Below are 18,706 nucleotides of genomic sequence, written 5' to 3' on the forward strand. Positions count from 1 at the left end.
TCGTTCTCTGTCAGCTGACACGTTCTGTTCATGTCAGATCAACCATAAACGATTAAATGATTTTTGTACTCAAAGATACTTCTGTTAATCAATCGAAATAGCTAAGACCAGTTCTTTGTGTCAACGTTCGCGCGCATTTTTTCTCCCTGTGTGCAGCTATAAGCATATAATATTTATATATATTCGTTGTGAACAAATGCATTGTAATCATACTGAAATTTTATACAGTTTGTTAAAGATAGGCAATCAAAACATCAAAAGATATCAATCCATATAAACTCTCCGATGATTTAGTTAGATATCAGTGGTATTTCGGTTCATCTAACATGAAAGTGTCATGGAAATGTAATTTAGTGAAGCATGCTATTACTCACTCCATAACTTATCGGCTTTTGACGATGTGTACCATTGGCTGACGAAGCTTTTCAATGGGTAAGTTGATCTGTTGTTGGAAATTCTAATTATTGTCAGTGCATATTCACAGAACTAGCTATTATAAATTCCTCAACTATAACGTTGACAGAAACCGATCTCGTATAAATGAATATTCAGTTATACACGGTCGATGATAATCAACAGTAATAGACTGCTTCACATAATGAGCGATATAGATTCCTGCATATTTGCCCATTTGCGAAAGAGCCATTTACTAGTTTCCATCAAAATGTTCATCAGTTTGAATTACCAACACATATCAGTAAACGAATTAATGATTTCTGTTACATGTGAAACTACGCTATTGAAAAGAGAGAAACATTTTAAAAATTAGTTTGCTATATCTACTGATATTATTTTCTTATGCCATAAAAATTCGAAACTATGCTTTCTAGGTAGCACATATGCAACATTGAGCAACAATCAGATACGAAGTTTTATTTTTTTAAACAGGTAAATAGGTACAAACTTTTATTTTGCAACTTATGTTATTTATTATTTAAAATGCATTTGCGAAAAGCGTTTTCTTTTTACACTGAGGTACCACAATGAACTTTCTGCCCTTATGCGTATATTAAATATGTTTACTTTTACTACTATGGTGATGCATACAAGGATACCAGTTAAGAGGAGATAGGCCTTCGTGAAGGATTTCTAATGGGAAACTGGTCTTCACCCATGTGGTACATGGGGAATGTCCCGGAAGATTCCATGTTGCCAGACCGTTAACCAAGATTTGAGCCCACTTTGAACTATCACTTGGTTGCAGTTTATCACTCGGCTGCTACTTGGCGATTCAATGATTAAACGATGTTTAAAGTGCTATAGTATTTCACATCTCTTTTTCTCTTTATATAAGTAGTACATCAAAAACTCTTAACGCAGTCTGAAATTCTCGCAGATTATTATTTTCACTGCAATGTTTTATTTCCCTCAAATGTTGAACTAAACTTTGATATGAAAAATGTGTTTGAGGGTGAATGCTTATCGATTGTCAGCTATTTATACAGGGTTCGGCAGCATTCATAGTAGGATATTAAAAACACACCATAAGGCAGTAACTGTAATTTATTTATTACCTCTTATATCAAACACACCATAAGGCAGTAACTGTAATTTATTTATTACCTCTTATGTCAATTAAAGTATGCGATTACATAGTTAAAAGTATGCGATTTACTAATGTGTAAGTCTTTTTCCATTGCATGGATTAATTTTTGAATATGATGGCTGTCAAATGATGCCTCCTCTGCACAACACATTCATCTAGGCGGCGTTGGAAGCTTGCCATAACTCGGCGTAACGTATTCCCTGGGACATTGTTGACGGCAGTTCTGATACGATCCTTCAACTCAGGAATGGTGGCACAACGTGTTCGAAGAACTTCTTACTTCAGGTGGCTCCAAAGGAAAACGTCTGCACATGAAATATCAGGTGAGCGAGGCGGCCAGGGAATGTCAAAACTACAGGAAATTACTCTACCCGGAAATGTCTGTCGCATGAAATCCACGCAAATTCCAGCTGTATGCGAGGTCACTCCGTCTTGTTAAAACTATAATAGTTCCACACCCACATCGACCATATCTAATTGGGGAAGAAAGAAGTCTTGCAGCATCTTTAGGTGGCGTTCACTGGTGACACAACCACACCATGGTCATTCTCAAGAAGTAAGGGCCAATAATCCCAAAAGAAGCAACTCCACACCACACTGTGACGCGAGAACTGTTCAAGGGCTTGATGTGCAGTTCATGTAACGCATATTCTGTTTAACCATTGAACCACATAACTCGAAATGCGCTTCATCTGACATTAGGATGGTGTGCAACATTTGTGGATTTAGGTGAAGGAGTTCACGCATGGTTAAGCAAAGTGTTTCTTATGGAACCCCAATCGCGAGACCTAATTTCCTGAACAACCTGCAGCTTATATGGGTGAAAATGGAGATCTTCGTGCAATATTCTCCTGAATGAGCGATTGGACATATCAAAGTTTGCGATGCTTTTGAATCAGACCACGAACAGATCCTTTTGGCTACGCAATATAGCATCACGAACATTTTCAACGGCTTCTGGTATCCGCACATTTCTTTCACTTCTTCCCGGTTTGCCATAGCAAACAGAACCTGTTGTTCGAATTACCCACCTCACAATGGTCCGTCCATCTGGAACTATCCCATGACGCCTTAATTGAAATGTTGCCGAAATAGAAGCTGGGTAGCAATAACAGAGTAGTTATTCTTGAAATAACTTTCAACAGCAAAGGCACAATGTTGTGCACGTCACCGATTGATATCACTGTCACACTTGAAATGGCAGCTCATTAGTACACGAATGCGGCACGAGTTGGCGCGCATTCATGACTTACGTCATTATACTACGCAAGTCAAATTACGCTATAAACTCTGCCGCACCCTACACTATCGCAATTATTTCTCTTTTTCTTTTATCGTTTTTCTATGAGAAGCGATAAATTTATGTTCAGTATTCGGTAGAAAATATCATTTTAATGTTTAGTTTTCATTACACTTGATATCTTATTTTAACTAACTGCATTTACTATTACGAAATTTTAAGTTAAAAGCTAATTCAATGTACTCTTCTGAAAATGAAGCCATCGTTAAACAGTAGATTAAGCTTTGGAGAACTATACAGCCCTTTACGAAAGAGAGAATGCAAATATCATAGGACCATAGTATCCCATACAAAAAGATTTCTTTATCTATAGTTATCTTTCTCTTACAGTTAGAACGACTGAAAAATTTGAAGTATTCATAACTTACTGCTCCAACTGTTCTGTCGCCCAGCTGGCGGATCCTGCAATGGAGGTAAGCAGTCTTTCCGAGTTGCGCTGTAACATTTCTTTCAGTGCTGTTGTCAAAATAAGGTTTATATTGCGGATCGTCCCAAAATATATTAGGTCGAGAAGGCGGCTCCACTTTAGATCCTCCAAAACTGCGTTCTGTACGTGTCAAAAAATGCTCAGCATTCCCATCGGAGCCTAAAAGGAAAAGTGCATTGGAATTAATTACTTACACAATTTTGAGAATGTCTGTAACGAGTAAAAAATACACAATAAATACATTGGTATTTAAAGACTAAGTAATAAATATTTTGCTTTAATATTTACCAGCTGTGATTATATTCATATAACCAAAAGCGTCATTATTAACGAGAAAACTTCCTTAAGTCAAACTGTGGACAGGTGACGTTAGTAGAAGTAGCTTTACATTCGCCTTAAACATTATTCCGAAGCCCAACAATGATAAGCCGTCAGTCGTTTTTCTAATCAGTCCAGATGTAGGGCAAAAAAATATTCTCATCGTGTTTTTATATGAAGAGAAGGTAGTATACACTATCATCGCTCCAACTAAAAAACGTTCTCCGAAGAAATGCATGAAACACTGTGGTGATTTCAATTTATACGACAGTTTTCTCTGCATGCCGTCGAACTCCATTTTATTTTCATGTACGACACTGCTTTGGCACACATATCTCAACTGGTCTACGATTTCTTTGAAGAAGAAGATATTCGCTTAATGGTTCTCATCCAAAAGAAAAGCTATAGAGCAGATGCGAACATGAATCGTATAATCAATCTCATACCCTATGACTTCGTCTCTAAGAACTAAGGCTCCGGATCTAAACCCTATATGGCATGTGAGGGATCTTTTACGGATTAAATTTACTCTTATAGAACAGAACGTTTAACTGCCATTAACGATGTTTGAGTCTCGCCAAGGTATGAAATCTCTTTTTGATAGATATATGGCATTGTATTATGTTTATCATTTTTTAATGTTAGATCAAAAAATGATAAAAAAATATCTTTGATTTATCTTAGATAATTTTTTTGCACATAAGTATATTGCTGGTAACTAACTCTTCTAGATTAATTTATATCCTTATAATGATGTTTTCAGTTATTCAATAAATTTAGTTCAAACTGATCGAATAATTTTGAGATGTGCATTTATTGATCTACTTTCAGGTACTATAAAACACAAAACGTTTAATGATCTCACGTTAATTAACCAATTAAAATAATTTTACGCTAACTGACATCTTCATCGTTGTGTAGTTTTTAGGTTATACTACTAATCGATATATTGTAGATTAATAAGGAACAATTCTTATCTTAATATAATCACAAAAGCAGGTTTCAAATTTTCGCATTTGATATATACACAGTCAAAATGTAGTTGTTTTAACTTTACAATAAAACTATTTGCATGATCATTAAATGAAAACTTTCTAACTTAAATACTAAATATTGATTCAAAGTTGCACTTTTATTTTAATTGAGAAGTTTAGTGTCGGAATAATTTATTTGAAAAGACATTTTAGCTTAAATTGAAAAACATTCGCGTTGGATTTAAAGTTTCAAATGAAAAGGAAACAATTTCATTAATTCGAAAGGAAAGAATTATAAATGGAATTTGAATATAAGACGTAGAAGAAAGTAACTCTGGAGAAAGAAAGATAAAAATAAAAATGTGTATTCATTTCCCGAATAAAATGTTCACGTCGGTTTTTAATTTTCGGACCCAGACTTGGGATCTGAAGGAATGGAATTGTAAAGATCAATTTATCAAGAAAATTCAAGACACATGAAACTGTAGTTTTCTATTTGGTATCTGAAACCAGAAGTAGTTTTAAAAAATGCGCTACCATTAAAAAGATTTAGAATTCCAGAAACGTAAAAGGCATAAAGAATTCCTTTATGGGTTTCATGGGGGATCCATTTTTTTCTCTTATTTCCTGCTTTCGGTCTCTGTATTTTAGAAATTAAGTGCATGGATTAAGATTGAAATGTAAAATATAAAATAAAAACATGTTTGGCGTAACGAATAACTTTTCACTGCATCAGAGTTAAGGAATTCCAAATGTAAATAAAAATGTTTAATGCTGATACATTTGATTGAATTCTCGAGTTAAATCCACTGCATAAAACCTTTTAAATATCATTGAAAGAAAAAAAATATTGTGTAACACAGAGTTATTTATTTTAAGTTCAAACTTACTTTTAGATTCTTGAAGCATTGAGTAAATTGCAGCATAAATAGTTTAATGAAAGATAAAAGTTCTGTTGGGTTATTAATATCTTTTGACTTTTTCACAATTCTGTGTTACTTCAGCTTCTTAATTGCTTAGTGTTTAGATCTTTTTAAAAACTGATTTTTGAAACAAAAACACGAAACTGTTGGAATGAATTTTATTTTACTACAACATGACATATTGTACGATACGTTTTCTTATTTATGAACGATTGTATTATTATTTTATTCTTTACGATTATTGAATTTTGAAAATTTAAGTAAAAAGATAATTCATTACTGATAATTTCTGAAATTGTATATTGTTAAGAATAAGTTCACAAAAAAAAAGGTAAGCGGACTGTAATATCACTTGTTTATTTTACATAACACTTTCAAATAGAAGGAATGCCGTCTACGTGACGACACAGCACACTTCACTCTTAGCACTGTAGCAATTAAAAAAAAAAAAAAGAAAGAAAAAAAAAGAAAAAGGAATAGAATACAAATCACATAAGTTATGAGTTGAAAGTTCGTTACCATAGCAACCAGAATTGAATTATCAGGCAGCAACGCCATCTATTGTTGCAAAGACACACTAGTAATTCGTTTGGTAACAAAAAATACTAAACATATATAATTATTAAAATATCTCATAACATACAAAATACGACAAATAACTCAAAGCAACGATGATGTGAATTTTCTGTACTGAAAAAACAGTTCAGTTTAATTCAGTCAAAAGGAATTGTGCTAGAAACGTCTTCACCAAATTAGTTACAATATAAAAATTTATACGAACATTCTAATTAATCATTTACTTCTTGTATATATATATATATTTAAATGCTTCAACTACAAAATAATTCTCAAGATAGTCTGTTAACAGAATATTTGTAATTATAACTATTCCCTTGTATATGTTCAGTTAAACACCAGTTTAATTTCAGTATATTCATTCCAAACTCAAGAAAAGGTAAAAACAAAACGCCAATAATACTAAGTCCTAAATTCGTTAAACAATAAAATTACAATGAAGAAGACAATTTGATTAACCTGCTTTAAAGGTTCTAGAATTTAATCTTACTGTAAAATTTAAGCGGAAAAGCTGGTAGGAATATTATCTGAAAACAAAATTCAACAAATGCAACATGATAGATCAGAATTTTAATTTTAATTTTATAATTTAAACTTTTGCCTGAATAACGTAATAGAGTTAAAATCGTTATTAAAATAGTATTTAAATGTATTAGAATGTTATGAAATATACAGTATATCATCTTTAGAATCTGGGGTGTTATTTCTTAGATAATAGCTTTTAGAAAAGTATGCAAGAGAAATTCATTCAGATTAAAGGGAAGAAAATTAGTTTTTTTAAAACCTTCTGTTAATACAGAGTAAAGTGATAGGAATAGTCTTTGAAATACACTCATGTCCATAAATTAAGGATAACTTGGAGTCACGCGGAAATCGAACTCTAAAATAAATATATCACCTGTAAAATCACTAGACACATTTTCAAGAATCACATGCAAATTTCAAGAAGTAGCCAGATGACACCGATGGTACGTCACAATGACAAGAGTGTAAGAGAGTGATATATAAGAAATACAGGCAAAGAAGTAAAATTGTTCGCAGGCGCTTTATAAGCATTCCACTGCAATAACCGAATAGTTATGACACAAAGGACGCATTTGGATGATTTTTTACGTGGTAGAATTATCAGCCGTCTGAAATGTGGGCGTACCCAACTGAAAGTATCAGACGAACTTGGAATTGCCCAGAGTGTCATCTCCAGGCTTTGGCAACGATTCCAAGATGATGGTAATGTGAGTAGACGTTACAGCACAGATCATCCCAGAGTTACAACGCCGAATGAGGACCGGTATTTAGCAGTTACTGCCAAAAGAAACAGGCGGAGCACAGCCTCAGACCTGTCTCGTCAGCTCTCTTCAGCCACTGGTACGACAATTTTAAGGCAGACCGTGTACAGACGCTTAGGGAAGGTTGGTCTATATGCTCGTAGACCTGTCAGATGCGTTCCACTTACTGCAACTCACTGTCGCCTGCGGTAAGCCTGGAGTAGAGAGCATGCATTGTGGACACCGCAACAATGGACGTGTGTGTGGTTTTCCGACGAGTCCAGGTTTAGCTTGCAGTCTGATTCTCGCCGGACTTTCATATGGAGAGCTCCAGGTACCCGTTACCACCAAGAAAACATCATTGAACGACACCGTTACGGTGGTGAAGGAGTGCTCGTTTAGGCTGGAATTATTCTGGGTTCCAAAACTGATCTGCATGTTCAAATCGGAATCATGACAAGCCAAATCTATCGGGACGTCATTCTGGAACAACATGTACGTTTGTTTCAGGGCGCAATGGGCGCACAATTTGTGTTTATGGATGACAACGCCCGTCCTCACCGTGCAAATATAGTAATTGAATGCCTTCAATCGGAGGATATCCCCCGTATGGACTGGTCAGCATTCTCACCGGACTTGAATCCAGTAGAGCACGTGTGGGACATGCTTGGCCGACGAGTTGCAGCCCGTCAACCTCCTCCTACATGTCTACCGGAACTTCGGAGAGCATTGCTTTTTGAGTGGTGTAATATCCCCAAGATCAGATCCATAATTTGATACTCAGCATGCATAGGCGTAGTACGGACTGTATTGCATCGTCTGGGAGACATATAATGTATTAACAATCATACCAACCATGTAATATTGGTTTTTTGTAAATAGGTTTCTTTTGTAATTTGCTCCAGGGAGAAAAAATCGCTAATTTTTTTAATAATATCAAACATATAGCATCTTTTTTTGTTCTTTACCTTTTGTTTTGCTTCCTTTGCCTGATTTTGCATTATCCTTAATTTATGGACATGAGTGTAGAAGCAGTACTTTTCGACTTCTGAAGAAAAGAAGAAAAATTTAGATTTGTTATCTCGTTTATTTGCAGTAATAATAAGTAATTCTGTGTTTATGGTGTAGTATAAAATACTATGTACATGTCTGTGTTTATGGTGTAGTACCAAATACTATACTGTAGTACTCGATAACCTAGATTTAAAAAACAATCATGAAATAAAATCATCTTTTTTATTTTACAGTAAATTGTTATTTTCATGAAACAGTTGGAGTTAATTTCAGCAGCACGTAATCTAAGTACACTGCAAGTATTTTCAGCCATCAAATTAAAAAAAAAAAAAAAAAAAAAAAAAAAAAAAAAAATTCATATTCTTCCTCTCAAATAATCCAATAATTCTGGCAAATCCAAATTAAGAATCACATGAAGTCCGTATTCGCTTTAATTTAGTTCATTTGAATTTAAATATTATCATATTTAAGCGCACCTTTGTCGCAATTTTTACTCTAAATTTTTAACTAGAATTCGAATTCGGTCTATATTCTATTAATGTTTCCTTTAACTCATTTTGCGCTTCACGCGCAAAATTCATTTGCAATCGACTGGGGGGGGGGAGGGAATACCAGAAAAATATAATTATGCATTCAATAAGTTCATATGCATAATGTCTCCAATATTCAGATAGATTAATAAATATACCCATGTGTTGATGTATGAAAATAACGGGATTAGTTTAGACTTTGATTTTATTTCTAATCTCATGTTTCGAATTAAAGTTTTCATCAAATTATTATCTGATTTTGTACGTTCTGATTTTCTTTCTTAAAATGACCTTCTTCAGAAGTTCCCATTCGAATTAACAAAATTCACCCTTTTTTCAAACTTCCCCATTTATTTAGTGCTTACACTCTTGATTTTAGATTTAAATGCCACTTCAATGAAATTTCCAAGTATCCCACCCGTTCCCTATACTAAATTATCTTGGAAGTTTTGTTTCTGAACAAATGAATAGTACACAAAATACTTCCAGTTTATCCATAACATTGAAAAATTTCATTTAGTTTTACTGCTTCTTTTTTTATATAAAGATGGTATATCAGTTTCTATTAACAACAAAAGCCATAGAAGTATTTGCTTTTTCACTCTTAATTATTCGTTTAGACATATTTATCTAAAACGTTAAAGGATAAGTCATCAGTATAATTATTATTACAATAAAATTTAATCTGTTAAAATGATAACTGTGATACAAATAATAAAAATTAGTACCGAATTTTACTACCAGATATTTGCAGTGCGAAAAAAAGATACCAGAATAACGACTCCTCAAAATTTGTACACGCTGTTGATTAATTTGTAAGCGCTTCATTTATCTAAGACAAGCCAACGTTAAAAGATATGCTCACTGGTAGTTGCTAGTACTTTTGTAAAGTCAGGCGCTTATATGCCATGCTCAGTGTCGTTCAAAGTTCTTTTTGTATGGCCAAGCAGTGGGGTGCGTAGACGTTTTTGGTCATTTAGTAAGTATTCATCGTTTACCTAATACGAGACTACTATGTATTCTTTGTAGTGACGACGTCTGTGTTCAACGCACGCACTTTGTAGCGTAAACATAGTTTGCAAGTTTTACTTACCTTGAATATTTACAGTAGTTGACTGTAAGTGCGAGGGAAATATTGCGCAAAAACCACACACATATTGCGCTGAGGATGTATTCCTTTTTTCCAGCGAATGGCGGGCACTATTTTGTTTTTTTTCGACACTGGCCACTCCCAAGGCCGGAGTGGGGGCAATTTTATTCTGGAGGCACTTAACAGGCGGCCACTTTTACCTCCTGTGAAGGGACGAACAGTTACAACCATACCTTCTCCAGTGTCCGAACCCAGGCCCTTCGTTATCGTAGTTGGCTCCCCTAACCACAACACTATCTGGGCAGCTGAGGATTTATTCTATGCTTTTGACCACATCTGCAAGCTGCGAGCGAAGTTTTAGAAAATTAAAGAATTATCTGCGATTGTCGATGACCCAGAAACGTTTCTCATGCCTCGTAAATCTGGCAATCGAAATCAAACCGCATATCAAATAAATTATGACGATAATGTAAACTTAATTACAGAACAAAAGGCTCGCAGAGTAAAACTAATTTTCGTTTTTATTTACGTGGTATTTTAATAGAATTATAGGACAGGAAAGAATTTAAAATCGCTAATGAAATAGGAAGTATTAAAAAAAGAGAAATTAAATATGAACACTAATCGTTTCCTTTTAACGACTGCTCGTATTCCGTATACAATGGTCCCACAAGTGACTGACTGGTGAAAACTACTAAATACTGGTAGTTTGACCTGGCTTGGGGTACCAAATCAAGGGATATTGATATATTGATATTGCTCCTAGGGGAAGAGGGGAAAGCGCTGAAAAGCGATTCGCCGTTTATAGGGAATCGACAGAAAAACTATACACGTGGTCTGCATTTGCTTTATGCACTAAGTGTACCCGAATTTTGTCTGGACAGAAATCAAAACGTTTCATCAGTCTTAACATTCTAGAACTGAACCACGTAAAGCAGCAACGCTACAGTTTTTGCTCGTTTTGGCGAACGTGATACTCAGTACTACAGAACATAAATTTAGATTTTCATCCCTAAAACGCATAAACAAAAGCTATTTCTTGTCTTCCTTACGTTGTTTTGTTTAGTTTGACTTTCAATCTATCACAAACCGTGTCATTTATTCACTCCCTTTTTGCTTCCTTTCTTTTTTATTACCTTCGGCATTTGCCATCGAGATAGAAGGGGAAGAAGGCAAAAAACGATTTATTTGCCCTTGTCTTCATTCATTTTCCTCAGCTGTGATTCCTTTGCATTTCAAAAGCACGTAGAATCGTCAGCGTGGAAGATATAGATTTCTGTGACCTTTCAAATTTCCTGAGCATTTTTTTTTTTTTTTTACGAATTATAAACTGAATATTCGGTTCAGAAAATTCTCTCTTTTTATTTATATGTGTATTTCGCGTTGCTGCTAAGGGAATAAATTTTGCTATTGGTCCTATAAATAAAAAAAAAAAAAAAAAAAAACTGAATTCGTTGGGTGACAATAAACAAATCATAAAAGCGTCCATTGAAAGTTTGAATAAAATAAAATATTTAAGAATGTTTTTAAACTTAAAATATAGAAATTTTTAGCTGACTTTTAAAATTAAAATAATAGCTTCTTTGTTGACAACTAAACTTAGCTGCCTGAAGAATCAACTCAAGATTTTGATTTCAAAAGCATCGTTGCTTAAATTTGCATTAATGCTTTGAACGTAAAATGATATAAAAAGGAAAATAAAGAAAACATGGTATAAGTGTACAAAATGATTTTATTAAACTGACAGAAAGAAGAGAAATAATATGAAGAGAGCTGGAATCTTTCAATTGTGGGAAAGTGCGTGTAAGACTACACCTTTTATGGTGTGTTTGTGTCTGTATGTAAATGTATATGCATGAACTTGATATTTCCAGCCAGAAAAGATACTTCTATTATCAGTTCATTTCGACTATGAAAGTTTTTATAAGCATACGAAATACATTTTGTATGTTTACAAAGAGATATAAGTATAAAAATTGCACTTTCTCTGTTAGATATTTAAATAAACAAAGAGTGAATAGAATGACATACTTAAAATTTTAATCGACTATACTTACTTTGAAAACAATACCATTGTTGCAAGGCTTAAATAGTTTGGATGGAGGATTGCATTGTTCAAAATTCGTCGCTTTTTCACAATGCGAGAAACATGCGTGCATATACGCAGATTCTTCATTATTTAATTTCTTCAAATACGATACAGGGAATAATATTTGGTGGCAAAAATTCAAAAAGTTATTCGCTGTTTATTGGGAAGGGCAACAAAATGCCGTTTTGAGACTAATAGCCCTTGTGGGCTGCCGTCCCTTCAGGATATTTTAAAGTGTGTGTTATATGCCAAAAATAGATTTCGCACTGAATCCACTTTATAAAAGAAAGCCTCGCTATATGCCAAAACTCATTTAAGAAAAGGCTAGCCCGAAAGATAACTAACTCCATTTCTGGAATAGTGGATCTTCACAGACTTTTGTGGGTCATAGATAGCTCTCGGAAGAACAGAAGAGAAGAAAATTACACAGGCATAAGTCACATGTAGTGGGAATTTGGTTCTGGAATATATTTGTTCTGCGTAGCCTGTGTGTAGACAGATAGCTTTAGATTAAAACTTAATAATTGTAAAAATAATCGGTTAATTTAAATACATAAGAACTGGACTGGATTTATTAGATTATGATAAAACACACTAGAGTTGTCTAAGGGAAATGAGATCTTGATGGAAAACTCCCTAAGGGAAATTGAACAGCTCATAGTCGTATTACACGTGGGAAAAACACTAAACCCGGAAAGCTAACCCGTTTGCGCGTACTTGAGTCCTAGTCAAAATACCTCTGTGTTCAGTGCTTTTATCCGCTCGACCACTGTTGAGGTTCGGATATGTAAGGATTTTAAATTACAGCAAAGATTCGTTAATGCACTTTAAGTGAGGTCTTTACTAAAAAGAAAATTTTGTGTATTTTATAGAAGAAATTTGGATCAATTTTATGATTTGCTACAAATAGAAAACGAAAGGAGTAAATAATATATATTACTGCTTTCGTTTTCTATTCGATCAAAAGGTGACTATGTCTGACTTTAACAGATTGCTTATAATGACACAGAGACCTTGCATTCATCTTAAAGGGTGATATTCATTGTGTAATATAGTCCTGGATAAATTACTCTTCTTTTGCTTAGAGTAGGTTATTAGTTACTAAAATACTTCATCTATTGTCTTCCAAGAAAGATTTGTATTTAACATTAATAATATTAATGCTATATTAATATTAATAATATCTTTTAATGTTTATACTAAATTTTTCGGGTAGATTTTCAGTGATTCTAGTGAAGCAACAGGAATTCCAGTTATTCGTATAATTTGCTATTTATAAAGAAAAATGGAATTTCTAAATAAACTTAAACATGTTATTAATGTGTAACCTTATATTTAATTATATACATATATATAAAGCAAAGTTTAGAAATTTCAGTTGCTCTTTCTTTGGTTCGAAATGCATTTAATAGTTATTTAGCTCCCTGCTTTTTATTTGCCCAGAGCGATTACTGGCAATTCGTAATTTCAGAAATATTTTATTATGTTTAATTTTATCTTTTTATTCTCGTTATTTTTTACATTTTTGTTTCAAGATGATATTGAAGTAGATTATATCTAATTGATTAACTTTTTTTTTTTTTTTTTTTTAAATTTGTGCTTTGTTGCTTTTTTAAAAAATTGTAATTAATCATTTTAATTAAATATATTTTATTTGTCAGGTTCCTTTGATTTATTTTAAGAATTCATAATCACCTAGATATAATTCAGAAAAGTGACTTTGTTCAAAATACATAAGCTAGGGCTGCTCCTTGAAAAAGACCAAAAACTTTCAACACCAACAACGCAGCACTTGCGATAATTGAGTACATCTCCTTTATTTTAGTGTACTCTTTGTAGAAACAAAATTATCTAGGACAGCGTAGTTTGTGTTTTAATACAGATGGAATTCAAGCATCTTTCAGTTATTTGGTCTGATATCCCATTTTGAGCGAAAGGCATTTGAGGAAAGAAGCTGTTAATTTTTCTGGTAGGGGAGAGGACAGAGATATAGCTCTGTTATATCCCAGCCATGGTTTTGCCAGCTTTGGTACTCTCTGACTTCGTTACTCTTTTTTACCAAATGGTTCTATCGAGTCAATAATTTAAGATAATTCCGACTGTTCAAAAACGGTGCAAAGATCAGCCTGTATAAATACATTACGAAACATTCTACAGACACTTCCATGAATTTCAGGAACGCTAAATCAGGTCTGTGTTTACTCCAATGAATGTTATTTCAAAGGAACTAGGAATAATGCTTTGATGGAAGCACAAAATATAAAATAATATTTTTGCAAGCATCTGATGTAATATCTTCATTTATGCTTCCCTGTATCTTGAATCTCGCCGGCTTTAATTGTTGTAAATTGCTACTTCTAGGCCTCAGATTTAATGTTGCTGGAATTGCTCTCTGTGTACAGCTCTGCTACAACTTGCATATTGTCACCGTCATCACCATTGTCACCGTCATCGTCATTGCTCAGTTTGTGTTACCTTGTGGTTACAAAACAGCTTGCTGACTAGATTGCCGTACTGAACAAAAGCTTCGACATAAATAATAAGGCAATAAAGTTTTCGTAGATAATGATCACATACTATTCTTCATGCTTATCGTAAATGGAAATAGGGAAATCCATCATTGTGTACATTGCATGAAGTTTACGCAATGTCAACAATGGCCCACATCTTTAATAGGTACTCAAGTAATACTCTTTCAAATTTGCATTGAAATCTTCTAAATCTTCTACTGCTTAAACATTTCCTAACTAAAATATAATTGTTTATAACTTAGATAAACTTTTATTCTCTATATGCAGATGACAGAAATGGTCAAATTTTGAAATAACTATGCCTTTTATTTACCAATAAATTATCAATAAAAATCTTTGCTTATAATTATTATCTAATTTTTATCAAGTGTTTTTTAGTTGTTAAGATGCGCTTAAAAATCTAAATATTTGATATTATTAACGCTTATAAATATCTCATGTATCAGGTTTTGTATGCTTACAACCTATGGCTTAGAATTTTTAGTATAAATTCATAATTTATCTTTTTTAAGGCATTCTAAATTCGCATTATTATTATTCAATCGCAGTACCTTTAAATCTAGCTATTTAAAAAAACATTATTTCAAACTATCAGTCAGAATACATATTATTTACAAATTCCAATTCAAATGCATCACGAAAAAAGGTACTTTCCTTTCCTTAACATTGTTAAATGAAGAAATATAACAAAGTTTATCCCCAACATCAAATGTTGAAAACGTGATATATTTTCTTCGAACCTTGTGTACTTCTGTTGCAAGCTTTGTGTTTCGTAATTTCATTTTGCTTTTATATATGAATATTTTTTACCTTACAGGTTAAAAAGTACAAATGAACAATTAAAAGTGCATATATGTTTTTACTATACAAGAAAAACATTATAAATGTGGGTTAAGACTTCCACATCTTTTCACTGAGAAAATATCAGAGGTATATTTCTTGTACAAGAGAAATGTTTTTAGCTTAGCCTCTTACAGAACATTTTTCCCTTTCTTCTTCGTCTTTTCGCATGTTCTCATAAATAAAATGTCGTATATCAACGCTCAAATAATCTGTAAGAAAGATTTAAAGGAATGCTACTGTCTTGAGTACTACTGTCCAGAGAGACAAATGTAACTCCGACATTACTTTAGGAAGATATTTAATGGAGAAATGTTTGAAGAAATGAAAATCATTCGCCAAGCATTATATAGATACGAGCCAAAGTCCTTTAACTCTTTCCGGCACGCTACCTTGCAAAGTTGCAATTTTGAAAACAAAACAAACAAAAAAAAAAAAAAAAAAAAAAAAAAGGAAAAAAAAAAAAAAAAGTAGGCAGTTTAATTAGGCTTAGAGGAGTACACAAGTAAAATTTTGTGAAGATAGCACTTATCGTTTTAATTCTGTGGGTGTGCCCACAGTGGGCACACTGATTGAAGAGCTTCCAAAAGAAGGCTGCAACGAGTATTTTTGTCAATGAACTGACTGATGAGATGCGGAGAAACAAAGAATACAGACTCTCAATTGTCCTAGATTTAAAACTAATATAGAATAAGGAGATTAGCACACAGCCAAAAAAATAACATAGAAATTTCTTTTCAAAGAATTTCTTTTATACCCTAAAAAAATCTGGATGATTTCTTTGAAAAATGAGGGTCTTAAAAAACTAAACATGGCTAAAACATATGGGCTGGTTTGTGTTGAGCTGCCATCTACTATAAATAAAGAAGGTTCAGAGTAACCTATAGTAACCTATAAATCCTTTTTCATTCAATTTTTCTGTTTTTTTAATTTTTTTTTTTTTTTAGGTTGTGTCTAGACCGGAAACACTGTGCCGCAAAGGGTTAAAAAGTCTTCCTTAAAGGCATCTTTAGGGTCCACCGATGATCAAGAGGTAAAGTAGTTAAACATTGTTAGTTCTGCCCGGTTGAATTCCTTACGTGTGTTGGATAAGAACCAGTTTTCCTCAAAAAGTCTTCCGCGAAGGCATCTCTCTTCATAAGCAGATAGCCCTCGAGTTAATCTCACCAAACCCAAACGGCATCTTGTATGCTATGACTAATTACGTAAGCCTAACATAGAAAGTGCACCTCGAAGGCTATCCCTACTTTTAGGTTGATAGTCTTGGTGTTCTTTGCTATAGTCAAATAATCAAATACAATTAAGTTACTTATAGGAATAAGTTGCTTACCTCTGCGGAATTAACATTAATTTACTTTTCCTACTGAATTATATTAATTTATTTTCTGTTTGTCACTGTGATAGTTAAAACGAAGCCTTTTAAATACGTAAACTAATAACTATAAACTTTCAAATTCATCCATGAATTTGTTTGTAAAAAATGTTTGTCTTGATTTTAAAAAAACTGTTGATCTTATATCAACTCTACTCAAGGAATGAGGGCGAAATTCCGACCAAAAATTTAATGCTGAAGCATCAGACTTTTTAATATGCATTTAAATTTAAACAGCTATTTCATTAGAACTGTCCAGCAGAAAACTCGAGAAAGAATGTCGAGATTTTTCAAGAAAAGAATGTCTGGTATTGTAACATACGTATGTGTACTCCATAAAATGTATATTCTTTAGACGTAGATAAAGTATATGAGTAAGGAAAAAACATTCACCGTGAAATATATTTTCTGGCAATTAATGATATTAGAGCGTAAGCCGGTTTTATTTTGCGCAGATGTGTGTACAGCAGCGACTTGTGAAAGGTAATTTAACAATGCGCTGAAGTTAAAGGTGAAAAAGAAAAAAGAAAAAAAAAAAAAAAAAAAAAGGAAACTGAGGAGAGATTCCTATGTAACGAAAAAAATAATGGAATGAAATACTTTAATAATAAAAGAAAACCAGCGAAAGTGCGCGTCGGTAGGCTATTAACGAATGAAGAGTTCTAGTTAGAAAAGCTGAAAAAGAGAGATAATCAACTGAAACTAATTCTGAAACTCCTGAAAAGTGAAAGACAATAATTATCAAAAGCTGTCTTCAAATTCAGATTTGATGAATGACTGCTATCCATGAAATGCATGAGACCTTCATCATTATTTCATCGTCACGCGCGAAAATATCCTAAGAAAACAGTTCTAGAAATAAAATGAAAGCGGACAAATAACTCTTTGAAGCGTGAAATCGCCATACAGTACTTCACTAAAGCTCAGAGAATTTGGCGAGAAGCCACGCAACATTTGGCGACTTAGCATCCTTTCCACTTGGCTTCCGTGTAATCCATGGTTGCGCTCTGATGGCTAGAAGTAAAAAAAAATATCCTGAAGTTGGACATGATATAAAAGAATTCTTTCCAGACACGTTTTGCTAGCTTCCAATAACTGAATTAGCCTGGATATTGCGTCGCATACAAATTAGCCCCAGTGTGTAGACTTCTACATGACAGCTAGTTTTGGTAAGGTATTTAATGTAAGAGAGACGCGTTTTATTACTTGCGTTACATGCTTTCCTAGACAACCACTTAGAAGGAAATTAACAGGATAAAACTTATTAATGGGAAAGCTATTGAAGAGAAGTAAGATATACTTTCAACATCGGAAGCTGGTGCATTGGGAAGAATAATACCATATTTTTAGAATCGAACGTAGAACAAGAAAATCTATACTGAATTAATTTTCTAACTTAATATGTTATGTTACATTCTTCAAAGTCTTATGATTTGTCTTCTAATTTAAATTCTTAAAAGAAATACTGTGGCTTGATTGAGATCAGAAGCATTTGGAACCTACTTTATATGAAATTTCTGCTTTTTACTGAACTTAGGATATTTTAGCGGGCACAGATAGAAAGTTCTGAATGGCATCAATCAGATGGGAAGCTACTGCGACATTTGTTTAATATTTACTCTTTAAAACATTTGTTTAATATTTACTCTTTAAAGTTTAGAAATAAAGCCAATCCTTTTATTATTTATTAAACATATAGCTTATTCAAATGCTGAAGCTGCATGTAAATTTAAGCAGTTGTACGCATCTGAGAGTCTCTACTATAATCTTAAGGCGCCAAACACGGCTAAATAGAATGGGATGTAAGTATTGTTCTTTTCGAAAATACCTAAACAATAGCTAATTTAAATGGTTTTCTACCTAGCTTACGATTCACTGTGCTATGCATAAATCATATAACTTAATCAGTCA

The 18,706-nt window shown here is 33.2% G+C and overlaps 1 protein-coding gene across 1 annotated transcript in view; it reads right to left on the reverse strand.

The window, feature by feature from the left end:
- Positions 1-18,706, reverse strand: part of LOC118186611 (titin-like) — a gene marked incomplete at its 5' end in the record, with an annotated part of 688,688 nt that overhangs the window by 425,055 nt on the left and 244,927 nt on the right. Inside the window, one exon of the mRNA XM_085814383.1 lies at positions 3,215-3,432. Within this exon, the coding sequence (XP_085670509.1) occupies positions 3,215-3,432 (218 nt within the window). The remainder of the gene's footprint in view (positions 1-3,214; positions 3,433-18,706) is intronic.

This window comes from Stegodyphus dumicola, chromosome 4 (assembly GCF_044657685.1).
Source record: "Stegodyphus dumicola isolate Sdum_Otavi_A_Nest chromosome 4, ASM4465768v1".
Classification (NCBI taxonomy): Eukaryota; Metazoa; Arthropoda; class Arachnida; order Araneae; family Eresidae; genus Stegodyphus; species Stegodyphus dumicola.